Source organism: Stylophora pistillata, chromosome 6 (genome assembly GCF_964205215.1).
Source record: "Stylophora pistillata chromosome 6, jaStyPist1.2, whole genome shotgun sequence".
In the NCBI taxonomy this organism is placed as follows: Eukaryota; Metazoa; Cnidaria; class Anthozoa; order Scleractinia; family Pocilloporidae; genus Stylophora; species Stylophora pistillata.
Genome location: NC_142524.1, coordinates 14564575 through 14578398, shown reverse-complemented (window position 1 = coordinate 14578398; position 13824 = coordinate 14564575). Strand labels below are relative to the sequence as shown.

Genomic DNA, 13824 nt, shown 5'->3' with positions numbered 1-13824 from the left:
TACTGCATTTTTCGTGTTCAGAAGGTTGAAGTAAGACTCCCAGATGCTTCCATTTAATTATCTTGTGATGTTCCCCTACACGTCAAAAGGAAAATAGACAGCATTAATCTATAATGAAATTTCTAATAATAATAATAATAATAATAATAATGTAATAATGAGAACGTTTTTAATTCTAATAATTTCATACTAATAATAATAATACTAATGTCATTCAGTGCTAAGGAACATGTAGAAAGCTGTAGTCCCTAGCTCCTTTAACATTGCCAGGACTTTCAAGGTCCTATCGGACTGAGTTCTTCAAACGACGTTAGCTTCAAGCATAGGTTTTTAATAGGTTAATGGGACATTTATCTCCATTTTAGGGTCTAGGGGTCTACCATCTTAGAACTCTTAGGTTTTATTTGTGTCGGGACAGGTCCTGTCAGACTAAGGTCCCTATATGACGTTAGTTTCAAGCATAGTTTTAATAGGTTGATGGGACATTTACTTCCTTTTAGGGTCTAGGGGTATAAAAATTTAAAAAGTTCACCTTTTATCTATGTAGTAGTGACAATCAAGTAGGCTACACCATGGCACCCAATATCAATTTTATTGGTTATCTGAAGCATTCAGAAGTGTATACTGCGATGATAATGTCTTGTATTTAGACACAATATTTTTACAGGTGATCATGTCTAATATAACACAGACAGAATAAAATAACGATAACCAAAATAAGACCACAGTGTAATACTAATACTGACTAAACTATATACATTTTCCATTTACAATATTTACATTCTTATTGTCCTTTCCTTTATACTGCTTAATTAAAACATACATGTAACATAACATTTTGCAGCAGACTCGTTTTTATTTAAACACTTACCATTGTCTTGCAACATGCGCTTCATCGATGGCAATGGCACAGAGTTTTTTGGAATACACAGAGTTCGTCAGCATAAATATCCAGCGTTCGTTCCTTAACCACGCCTCAGGGGATCCGTAAACTAAGGAATATTCACCGCTTTCAACACGAGTGCGTTTACTATCCTCAAGTGAACTTATGTTAGCTGCTTTTAGCCCTAGCTCCCTCAAATGGGACACTTGGTCGTTCATAAGGCTTTCCCCAATGGTGAGACAACGACGACAATATGACCCGGCTCTTGTGAGGTAAGATCAAACACGAGTGATAGTGCTTCATACAGGGGAGATTTCCCGAAACCAGTAGGAAGAATGACAAATACATCCTTTTTTTCCTCAACTATTTTCCTAATTCCAGTTTTTTGCTGCGCATTTAAACTAGGAATTCGAAATGTATTACTAACAACATCAAACGCTTCTTCAAAGGATGCCATTTTGAAAGCTTTGAACTCGAAAATGAAACAAACAACATGATTAGTTGGACTACTTTGGCGCGCACAGTTCTCAATATATGTAACCCAAATAGTGATTGGTTTAAGTAGCGTAAAGGAATGTTGTTCGAATGCGAGCAGCCGTTTGTGGGGAGAAGCGTTGCGTGACGAGACTAAAAACGGCCGCGCGAGGGAGACTACCGATTAAAATGCTCTCTAAAAGTAAAAATAATAAGGTCTTAAACATAACGTAACACTCCAAAAGACTTAACTCTGTCTCGTCTAACTGGCGATGGACTGAGTCTGAAATAGGCAAACAATATTTACTACAAATTTTATTGAATCATGCATTATTTACAAATGTGCAAACTTAAAAAGAGTTATGCATCAAGGGCATGGTTTATAATAATGCCGTGAAAGAGAAGTGGAACAGTATAACTTTTAATGGACAGCTAAATTCATTGGTTGTCTTTCTCTGGCCATTTGTTTGACGCCCTTTTACCTTTAACGCACAGAATCGTGTGAAACAAATAGTTTAAGGTTCCCAGTAGTGTATACAGAAATACAGCTTTGATTCTTCTTTAACAATTGGCGCAGTTATTTACTTGCTTCGACTTTGTGTCAGACAGCTAAATCGTTCTTCGTCTTGTTTCTGGTTCAACACCACTAACTTCTTCATAAAGATTCCCACTACATGAATGGCTTTACATTTTCCCTCTTAGGACTGACACTCCCAGTAGTGGATGTAGCAATACATCTTTGATACTCCACTTGATAGGCTACCTTCGCATTTGCACTTGTAGACACCTGAGTTCGGGCTTGACAATTGCACAATTTTTGCGTCATTTGAATCACAGTGTACACCAATAAACGTCTTACCCTGCCGAAATAAGGATGATGATGAGAAATGACGTCTTGAGTTGGAAATGTGAAAGTTTAAAACATCTTTTTTGAGAAGATGTTTTTTTATCTTGTCACGAGCGTGTGACGAAGAAAACAGTTTTGTGGGATCGAGCCTCGTACATTCTGATTTCTCGCTTTGATACCCTGCCACTGAGCCACCGATACATATTTATTTTTTTAACCGAGCTCAAAACTTACCATCTTTCTCATTCTTTCTCTTTTCTGTTTGTTAATAGGTTAGTGTACATATTACATCATTTCACCCAAATCACGTAATACACGTCTTCATATGTTCCATATTGATGAAAAGCTTTTACCGGGTGCTTTTCTCGTTAAGGCCAAAATAACTGCACTGCAACTTAATTAAGTAACATTCAAAATTCGAATAGCCCATGCGCTTTTGTCATACGAGCAAAGAATTTTTTTGACCCATTCAACCCTTTTTGAAAATAACGCTTCTTCAAGCTATTCACGCCTGAGCTGAGTAATAAATTCTCTTTGTGACTTCATTAACATTAAAAATTCAAAAATTTTCCTGCCGGTGTCATTCGAGCAGAGAAGCTTGCTGGACCCACTTTGAAAAAGACGCTCTTACGCGCTGTTTTGCGCAAGCTTAATTAAAGATAATCTTTTTGCTTTCATCAAATGATTCACATTTCCAAAAGTTCTTGTGCCAGAATTGTTTCTCAAACCAACTATTACACTCACGCTCTTGTTGCACAAACCGTACAATTAACTTTCTCTGCAACTTCCAAACCATTCAACCCGTTTCGCTTCTGTCTAAAAGTCATGCTCTTCCGTGCTACTGTTGCACGAGACAAAGAAAAAGCTCTCTACGAAATCATCAGCAGTCAATATTTGACAAAATTCTAACGCTACTGTCGATCAAGCCAAGAAATCACTCTTCTATTTGCTTATTGTCTCCCGAACCCACCATGAAACTCTTTCTACAACTTCATCGTGCCCAAAAGTTTTCCGACCTTTTCCGTGTCATTTAGAAAATGCCCTACTTCCGTTCAAGCTTATCGGAAAACCCTTCTCTGCGACGTAATCGGCATTCAAAATCCCAAACTTTTGCTCCCTTGTCGATCGAAGCCCACTCTTTTCTTGAACTATAACTCGAATTTATAGTTTTGAAATTCGCGCCCTTTTTACGTTAACGTTCTCTTGTTCTACGGTGAAAAGTCGACACCATAATTATAATGCTAATATAACTCAAAGATTAAAGAGAGGCATGTCGCAAGAAAAAACATTTACTTTGGTTTAGCCTTGTTGAAATCCAGTGAGTAGTCTCATGTTAAAGAATTCCGCGAAAACGTTTCGAAGTTTAAGTTAGAAAAACCATCACCAGACAAACGAACGAGATATTGAGCGCGGCCGTGTTAAATCACACCTTTTTGGTTGCGTGCATAACACGCGCGCTACGGTGTATTTCAAGTGCATCATCTCGCCGACTCAACTAGTGAGTAGTCATAGTTAAAAACTGAAATGGGGAAAGTTTTCGTCTTGTATACCAGCTACCAAATGGAAATAAATGAACAAGCGATGAAAAATTTGGTCCAGTGATGTTTCGCGCTGGGTTGCAAAGGGGAAAAAAGCACATTTTTGGTCTGTGAAATGCGTTATTTTTGTCTCCTTTTAATTCTGAGGTGTTCGAGCCATAAACTCAACAAGTCAGAGCAGACGAAAAAAACGAGTCGTAACGACCTTAACTTTGAAGTCAGCGTGTTACGTGTTCGAATGTTTTGAGGAAAGTTTGTTCGGCACTAAACTGAACGCAGGGTTGTCGGAACAACAACAAGAAGATTTATTCGAAAATGAACGTAATTTCCACAAGTTAGAACTCTAAGCAACTCGTACTCGACAAACTTACACGGCCTCCGCCAACTTGAATAAATACAGCTCTTGTCACGCTTGACTAAACACGGCTAACTCCAACTCTGTTCGCTTGTGAAAGATTAGTTTTTAAACTTCGCTAGGACTCGTCTACTTATATACTCTTACAATAGGCTTCTAGAATTCTCTAAATTAGTAATAGTTCTAATTATAGAAGGATTACAAAATACACCGATTTAGAAACGCACACGTACGAACCTAAAAATAAACAAATAACGAACTCTCGCGAAGCCTCTAGAATGTAGCGCTAGTCACGCAATACTATTTTTCGTAACATAACCCCCTTCTAGAAGAAATTTCCTAAATTTATCCTAAGTAAGAAAAATTGCGAAATAAGGTGCAGTTCAATGTTAGCAAGCTTAATCCTCTACACGACTCAAGTAATCTGCTCCAACGTTCTCTGAGCCTTTAATGGCTTCAACTCTGAATGAATAGCTTTGCAAAAACATAGCCCAACGCATAAGGCGTCCGTTGTTAAACTTAGCACTGTTCATATACTTTAAGGGTTCATGGTCCGTCTGAAGAACAAAAGAAACTCCGTACAGATAGAGATGAAATCTCTTGATACTCCATACAATTGCTAGACATTCCTTCTCAATTGTAGAATAGTTCCTTTCTGCACCTGTCAATTTCTTGCTTGCGTAGCAAACAGGGAATAACTTCTCATTATGTTTCTGCATTAATACTGCACCGATTCCACTGTTGGAGGCGTCTGTCCTTAAGAAATAGGTTTTAGCTGGATCGGGAAGCCGTAGAATAGGCTCGCTTGTTAGGTAAGACTTGATTGTTCGGTAGGCTTTCTCTTGGGCTTCACTCCACTCAACTTTATTAGGTTGGCCTTTCCGCGTAAGGTCAGATAAGGGCGCTGCAATCGCTGCAAAGTTGGGAATAAAATCTCTGTAGTATCCTGCTAGACCCATAAATGATCGCACCTGTTTCTTTGTGCTTGGTCTTGGGGCATCTTTAATTTTCTCCACATTATCCTGATGTAGACCAATCATTCCTTGCTCTAGTCGGTGGCCTAGGAAATCCACACTGTTTACACCGAATAGGCACTTAGTAGGTCTAATAGTGAACCCCGCTTGTACAAGGCGTAAAAATAGCTCTCTTAGGGCTCCAATATGTTCTTCCCACGTACGGGTGTGAACCAATATATCATCCCAGTAGAAATCAACGTTGGCTAAATCTTTTAGCAACTTCTTCATTGCACGCTTCAGTGTTGCTGCCGAGTTGATCATTCCGAACGGCATCTTCAGGAACTCGTACGATCCATCGGGTGTTACGAACGCTGTTTTCTGTATGTCCTCTTCCGGTATTTTTATCTGCCAATATCCCTTGCTTAGGTCAATTTTTGAGTAGAACTTGTCTCCACTAAGCTTCTGAAACAAATGTTCGGCGGTTGACATAGGTTCGGGGTCAAATACAGTTAGTTTATTTAGTTTCCGATAATCAACGCACACACGGTTTGTGTTGTCTTTTTTCTTCACTACTACCACAGGTGATGCATACGGAGAACTGGACTCTCTAATAACTCCCATTTTGATCATGTCGACAATATCTCTTCTCAGCGACTCTCTGATGCTGTAAGGCACTGGGTAAGGTCTTGATCTAACCGGTTCGTCTGAAACGAGTTTGATATGATGCTGAACGAGATCTGTAGCACCTGGTGCTTCAGTGAACAAATTCGCGAACTGTTTAGCCAGGTCCGTAAATTCATTGCGTTGCTCATTCGTCAGATTTGGTCCGGTTTTAACATCCTCGATCGATTCTTTTGCTACATATCCACCAAGCTCTAAGAAATCAATGTTTTCTTCTTCTGCTTCATCTGCTTCAACTGCACAGTTGACAGCATCGTCTACACACGAAGCGCCTACCCCACCAGCTAATGCTCTTTCGGCTGTGGTCTCCTCTCGCTCAACATACTTTTTAAGTAGATTAGCGTGGTAAACTTTCTCCTTGCCTTTTACTTTCACCTTGTAGTCATTGAGACCTACCACAGAACTAACTTCAAAGGGGCCCTTCCACTGCATAAGTAGCTTGTTGTGGTCGGTAGGTAGCAGTATAAGCACTTTCTCACCTGACTGGAACTTCCTAACTTTGGCCTTTCGGTCGTAATAGTGCTTTCCTTTCTGCTGGGCTTTCTCCAGTTCACTATGGGCGAGTTTAAGAGTATCTTCTAACTTCTCTCGTAATTCGAAAACGTATTGGTAACTGTTCTTTACCTCAGGCTCGTCAACTTCTTTCGTCCACAGCTGTTTGAGTATAGCCATTGGTCCTCTGACAGCTCTTCCATATAACAACTCAAACGGTGAAAAACCGGTGGACTCTTGGGGAACTTCACGATAAGCGAACAACAGCGGATTTATATAGCGATGCCACTGCCTTGGCTGCTCACTACACAGTCTCTTCAACATAGACTTCATTGTTCCATTGAATTTCTCCGTTAAGCCGTTACACATCGGGTGATAGGGTGTTGTTGTAAGCTGTTTAATGCTGAGTAGGCGGGTGACTTCTCTCATGCAGTCAGAAACAAACTGCGTACCGAGATCACTCAAGATTTCTTCGGGTATTCCTAGACGGCTGAAAATATCTACCAATGCCTCTGCTACAGTCTCTGTGTCAATGTTCTTTAGCGGCACAGCCTCTGGGTAGCGAGTCGAAAAATCTACCATTGTCAATATATATCTGTGTCCTTCTTCACTCGGGGGACTTATAGGGCCAACAAGATCTATTGCTACTCTCTTAAAGGGTTTATCAATCAGTGGCATCTTCTCTAACGGTACTTTTGGTACTGATCCTTTACTTACGGTTTTCTGACAAACGTCACAGGACTTGCAAAATCGAGTCACGTCACCTTGAATTCCAGGCCAGTAAAACGCACTCTGGATCTTGTCCGTTGTTTTCTTTATACCCATGTGTCCGCCCATGATCGATCCGTGAGCTACTTGCATTATGGGGCGTCTCAACTTTCCAGGTACCATAACTTGTTTAAGTGGCTTACCACCATTTACATAGGGATGCTGGTACAAGCGGTACAGTACTCCAGATTTTTCTTCAAAGGAAATCTCCGCCTGACCCTTCACTAGTACACCGTCTCGATCCCAATACTTACGTAGGCTCTCATCTTCTCGCTGCATCTGTTTGAGCTTCTCTTTATCCACAATAGGGTTTTCACGGGTACTAGGCACTCTCAAAGTGGTGCTTTCATCCTTTTTCTTAGCTTGACTTCGGGTCGTTACCGCACAAGCCTCTTGCCAACTGGGATCTGGATTTTGTGCGTCCCTTGCATCACGTACATTACCAATAATTAGGTCGTAGATAGGATCTGAAAGGCACTGCGCTTCTACATGACCCTTGAGATAAGGCGTATCAACATAAATTCTTGCTATAGGCACTTTCCTCGCTGTGTTGTCTATAAGCAGCATGACGTTAAAATGTCCGGTGAACTGATCCTCGCTAACAAGGTTCTTCCTAACTACAACTCCACTGCAACCGGTATCTCTTAAAACGTCAACAGTCTTCTCTCCTACTCTGCCTTTTACAACTGGCATCTTACTTCTTACTCCAGATAAGGGTTCAACACAGGCATTACTTAGCAACGGGACTTTCTTGCCACAGGCCAACAGAAGCTGATCATTTAGAATACACGACTTAACTTCCTCAGGGGTAGCGTTAAGATCTGGTGACTTAACCAAACAGCCAGCACTAACTTGACCACGTTGCACAAGATTACTATCTTTACCTTGATTTCCTGACTTCCGTCCACTCGATCGACAGTTCCTCGCCTCATGACCTCGCCTGCCACATAGGAAACACTTTCTTACTAGAGCTGGACAGTTAATCGCTTTGTGTCCGTGGGCATTACATTTGTAACACTGGGGAGCTGTTGTCTCACTCTGTGAATTCTTTGTTTCCTCCGTTTTGGATGGCCTCTTGGTCGCGGAACTAAACAACTGCTTTCCATGTGCTTCCAAGTATTGATCGGCGATTTTCGCTATCTGGTCAAGCGTTTCCGGGGCTCTTTCACGAAGGTGAATAGCTAACTCCTTTGGGCAGGAGTCAATAAACTGTTCTTCCACAATTAAGTCTTTCAGGCCTTCAAAGGACTGTTCAGTGTGTGACAGTTGCAACCACCGCAACAAGTATCTCTCCAGCCGCACTATAAACTGTTCTGGACTCTCATCGACTTCCGGCTTCGATGTTCTAAATTTACGGCGATATCCGTCCTCCGTAAGGTCATATCTCTTCATCAAAACTAGCTTCACCCGGTCATAATCTTGGGCTGCCTCCTCAGATAACCGCGAATAAACTTCTAGTGCACGTCCAGACAAAAGAGCACTAAGTTTCGAAGCCCATCCTGTTTTCTCCCACTTAGCTGTCGCTGCAAATCTCTCAAATCTCTGTAAATAAGCATCCAAGTCGTCCTTGCCATCGATGAATGAGGGAAGCTTGGGTGCCTTGGCCCTATCCTCTCTTACTTCAGGACGCCCGTCAGCATTCTGCACGGCCAAACGTGCAATCTCCAACTCGTGTTCTCTTTTTGCCGCTTCAATACTCTCTCTCTGTTTCAACAGCTCGGCTTCCATCTCCAATTTTCTTAGTTCGCGTTCTTGTCGCCTAGTTTCTCTCTCTTCGTCTTCTTTTCTGCGTCTTTCCTCCTTCTCTTCCTCTTCCTTTCTTTTATTCTCTTCAAGCATTCGACGTCTCTCTTCCTTTTCTTCTTCTCTCTCTTCCCGTTCCCTTCTTCGTTCTTCTTCAAGCAGTCTGCGTTTCTCTTCTTTTTCTTCCTCGTCTCTCACAAACTCAAGGAGCTTTTCTCCTTCCAAACCAAATTCTTTTCCCATCTGCAAAAGCTTTTCCATTTCCAAAGCGGTGTTTCACAGCAAAACCACAATACACTCTCTTGTACAGTTCTTCTTACTTTTTCTGTAACTCCTTCTTGAATTGTCCTTTCCTGGTTTCTGTAGTCGGTAAACAAATGAATTCCTCTCCCGGACAGGCCCCCAATGTTACGTGTTCGAATGTTTTGAGGAAAGTTTGTTCGGCACTAAACTGAACGCAGGGTTGTCGGAACAACAACAAGAAGATTTATTCGAAAATGAACGTAATTTCCACAAGTTAGAACTCTAAGCAACTCGTACTCGACAAACTTACACGGCCTCCGCCAACTTGAATAAATACAGCTCTTGTCACGCTTGACTAAACACGGCTAACTCCAACTCTGTTCGCTTGTGAAAGATTAGTTTTTAAACTTCGCTAGGACTCGTCTACTTATATACTCTTACAATAGGCTTCTAGAATTCTCTAAATTAGTAATAGTTCTAATTATAGAAGGATTACAAAATACACCGATTTAGAAACGCACACGTACGAACCTAAAAATAAACAAATAACGAACTCTCGCGAAGCCTCTAGAATGTAGCGCTAGTCACGCAATACTATTTTTCGTAACACAGCGCGACCCTTTGTTTAGTGGCAATCAATCTTCAAATCTCTTGAGCTACATAAATGTCTAGGGATACCACTCCTAGGCAAAAATCGCCCCACCGAAAAAATTATCGCCTGAACTCGATACTTGCCGAGCTCTATTTAAACCCTGTGATGAAAAGTTCCAGGAGGATAATGAAAAATAGCGCTACAGTCATCAAACGTATCAAAACATAACAATAGGCGAAAATTGATATGCCTTAACTTCCGAGAACTCAACAGGGAACAACCCGTTTTTACTATTGATTTACATGTACGTTTAAATGTATGCTAGGATTGATGCATAATAAAATCCATTAGTGGGAGGATCGTTCGTGCATTATTAAAAACTTTATTGGCGAGGTACATGGTCAATAAAAGCTTCGCAAGTTTTTTGAAAACAAACAATTGCAAATGTGTCTTGGTTCGAGGGAAAAAAGAAAACATTTTCATACATTTACCGGCAAAATGAACCTGCCCAACAAGTTAGTGCTGATGTTTGTAATACGTTGTTAAATGTTTTCCTTTACCTTCCGTTTTAACCTTATTGGGTCAGCCTTTTTGGTTCTTAAAGTGAAAGTTAAATATGCTTAAAATACTCGATTCGAAAAAGGATTGAAGTTAACGACTTAGATAGCTCTAGGGTTGAGTAGGCTTCGATTTTCTTAAATAAATGAAAACTGACCTGCTGACTTCAACATTTGGACTAATCTTTGGACCGGTAAACGTTATTTTAAGCGTTAACATTTGCCAGAAATATTTTAATAAATACTTTTTTTTATAATCATACAACTTGCAGAATCTTTAGCTAATAGCTATGCGAAGGTCGGTCGCTTTCGCTTTTTCTAATTTTATTAGTTTTTTGTAAAACGCTTTTGCATCGAGATATTTCTTGGCCAGTTTGCCTTGCTTTCTTTTCGATAGCGTTTACTTTCAGGTAAAAATTTGCACATTGACTTTGAGCATGTACTGCGATAGTAATCTTACATCGCTATTTCGCAGTAAAATTTTTGAACGAAAATAAAAATTTGTTTCACTGAAAAAAGGGGAAAAGAAAACAGAAAGAAGCGGATGTATGCAGCAAGATGACGTTGGTAAAACTATGATTGAAACTGAAAATGTCATCAACAAATGTTATGGAGACAAAATGCCAATAACGCCGATTTATTCTTTCTTCTGTACCCAATATAGAGCTGATCTGTAACTTACGTTTGGTTCTGTCACTTCCATTTCTTGACTAGAGTACGAACCTGGTGTCATACCAGAGCTGGCTGAAGTCTTGTAAACACAGGAAATAGCGGCGGGTCCAGGTGGGCCTTGGGTACCATTGTACCCAGATGGTCCACGAAGGCCCTGAACACCAGGTGGTCCAGATGGTCCTGCAGGGCCCTGAGTACCATTATATCCTGGAGCTCCTGCAGGTCCAGCAGGTCCGGCAGGTCCGGATGGTCCGGCGGGTCCAATGTCACCATCAGTACCATTCAATCCAGTTGGTCCTATGTTGCTCGTGCCGCTATTACTGTTTGTCACCTAGACAATTTAAAAAAAACAACAATGATAATCACGGTAACAACAACAATGATGGGTAACAAGGATAACGATGATACTGATATTGACACTGAAAATGACAGTAACAATTGCATTTATCACGAAATCTTTTTATCTTGCAGGCAATGGATACTTCATCGACCTTTCGATGGCTGGAACAAATTTGCTGAATGGTAATTATTTTACAGAACAAGGAGATCCGAAAAACGTTTCAACATAGCAATTCAAAAACTTTATGATGTGAATGAATTTTGTTTTTATTATCACGTGCTTAATTACCATGTTGGGCTGGATTGGGGTTGGTATGATTTTCCTGCTCATGTGAATTTTACGGTATTCTTGGGTTTCAGGTGACGTCACAAGCTTTGCTGAAGTTAGTGTCCGCCATGTTGGTGTCCCTCGGGTGTCAAATTTAGATATAGATATAGATCAATTTCTATAGCGCATTTCCATGTAAATGCTCTAATGCGCTTTACAACACTGTGCGGGGGACTTTTCCAGACTGCCGGCGGCAGTTTACAATTAATAAAGGAGAAATTTTTACAGATGCCCCCTCCCCCCCTTCCCAGTAAACAGGCCAGACCACATCACAGTAATCTCGTGATGTGGGTTCTTTAACGTCCCTTGCCGAAATTAACTAATTGATAGGTGCAGGAGACGGGACCTCCGGCTTTACGTCCTATCCTAGAAGACGAAGCAATGTGAGTGAAGCGTCTTGCTTAAGGACACAACGTCAAGCCCCAGCCAGGACTTGAACCCGGGCCATCTGACCTAGAGTCCAGCGCACTGACCACTGGACTACTCACGCCTCAATAATTAGTCGATTTCTATAGTGAAGCCCTCTCTCTTATCGCCGTATTACAGTTTCGCCAACTACATGAATATCCAGAAAGAAAAAAGCGATAAAAATTTTTTTGGCATTCATCTTAAGGTATTCCAGTGATCTCTGAGTATGCCGAAAGCATAGAGAGTTGGAAGGAAAGATGTTTGCAAAAGATCTCGGTCATCGGGGTTGACCCTGCAAGCATACCAGCCGAGAAGTTCAGTCCCAAATGCTTGCCTCCTGTGGAAGCGTCGGACTTGCTGAGTTACCTCGTTCTTGAGACCAGCTTCTACACCAAGAAGCAGTTGAAGGCGTTCAAGAGTCTAGAGGCGTTTAAGCAATGGTGTCGGGATTTGTAACCTCAGTTGTAGGCAAAGTAATCGCCGGCAAGTATGTCGTGAGAGCACGAGTTTGGCATTCACAGCATATGCATGATCCTTTAGTGAGCATTTGGGTCATTTCCGAAAACGATGGGACTATTTTGTCAGCCCATTGCTTGGGAAGCAAAGCTGGACTGGCTGAGTCATGCTCACATATCGCGAGTGTTTTATTTTATGTTAGAGGCAACTACTAGAATTCATGGTAAGCTCGCTGGGTGTCACGAAAACTCAAACACCGAAAACTCAGATCCCTCGAAGTGTTCTACAAGCTTCCGAAGTGCTCCATAATTCGATAGGGCATAGCATAAAGCATGAACCAATTGTTTTATAACATAACCGGTGGAATAATGCAACAAATCCGACGCGAAAGACGGACAACAATATCAAGAGTGATTCTTCAGTGAAGCGAATCGTGACGGCGCTGATGCCGAGTCTTCTTTCCCGTTGTTTTTCTATTTCTGCCTCATTTAAGAACTCTAGCCCAAGGGTCGCAAAATTGTCTTCGTTTTGGGACTGGTGGGCCGAGTCTCTGTTTGTATCCATCATTATCGCGAAATATTTAAGAATTTTAACAGAGCGACGACAACGATCTGTGCGACAAAGTACAAAAAGGTAAACAAACGTCCCTTTCGGCTCGTCAAAATCACGCCACATTTTAATACTTTGGTGTTGCAGCGAGTGCATTTGATCCATTTAACTGTGAATGAAAAGTTCAAAATTAACGGGAAAAATGGAGGAAATCTAAGCTAAATGAAGTCTTGTGTCACTCTAAAATGTTTTAATACTCAACCATCGGACGATTTTGCGAAACGTGCAACTTGCGACCTTGTTTTTGATGCTTCAGTTGGATCAAGACCCAAAAGGTCAACAGACACGCGGCATTACCAGGAGTGATCATGAGTCGAGTTTATCTCTTGAATTTTCGAGGGGTCTGAGTTTTCGGGGTCTGAGGTCTGAGGTCTGAGTTTTCGGGGTGTGAGTTTTCGTGACACCCCAAGCTTGCTTGCACTCAGGTAAAATGCTTATGGATTTTGCCGACATATGTCAATGAAGTGCCGTATGCGAGGGCTAAAGACATCGATTTCTCATCGGCTAAGAAGCTCAAAGAAAAGCTCGACCAAAAAAGCGAGGATCTACAACAGCCATAAGCCTTGAACCATACAACAACTTCTAGTTCCTCCTGTTCTTCCCCTTGATTTGTAATGATCTTAGGTATAGCGCATTAGATCATATATCTAATGAATTTTGAGCTATAGAAATAATAAAATTATTAAATTATTATACGAAAAAATCCTTAGTCTTTATGCTTTCCACTTTTGCTCGAACAGCCAACAACAATGCATAAAACCATCCCTACTTTCTCACATGAACTCTTCGTTAGATACGGTTTGTTTACGCTCGAGGGACACCTAGATGGCGGATAGTAACCGTTGCTAAGGTATTGGTCACGTGGGTGAAACCCAAGGATTCA

The 13824-nt window shown here is 41.1% G+C and overlaps 2 protein-coding genes across 2 annotated transcripts in view; both read right to left on the bottom strand.

The window, feature by feature from the left end:
• Nucleotides 1-1779: 1779 nt before the first annotated feature.
• Nucleotides 1780-13824, bottom strand: part of LOC111340704 (uncharacterized) — a 185804-nt gene continuing 173759 nt past the window's right edge. Inside the window, exons 8-9 of the mRNA XM_088763120.1 lie at nt 10812-11132; nt 1780-2217 (exon numbers count right to left, since the gene is read on the bottom strand). Coding sequence (XP_088619246.1) covers nt 2056-2217; nt 10812-11132 — 483 coding nt within the window. The 3' untranslated portion in view covers nt 1780-2055. The remainder of the gene's footprint in view (nt 2218-10811; nt 11133-13824) is intronic.
• On the bottom strand, nt 4024-9586 carry LOC148728403 (uncharacterized). The gene has a single exon (XM_088763108.1). The coding sequence runs from the start codon at nt 8996-8998 to the stop codon at nt 4496-4498; it is 4503 nt and encodes a 1500-aa protein (XP_088619234.1). The 5' UTR covers nt 8999-9586; the 3' UTR covers nt 4024-4495.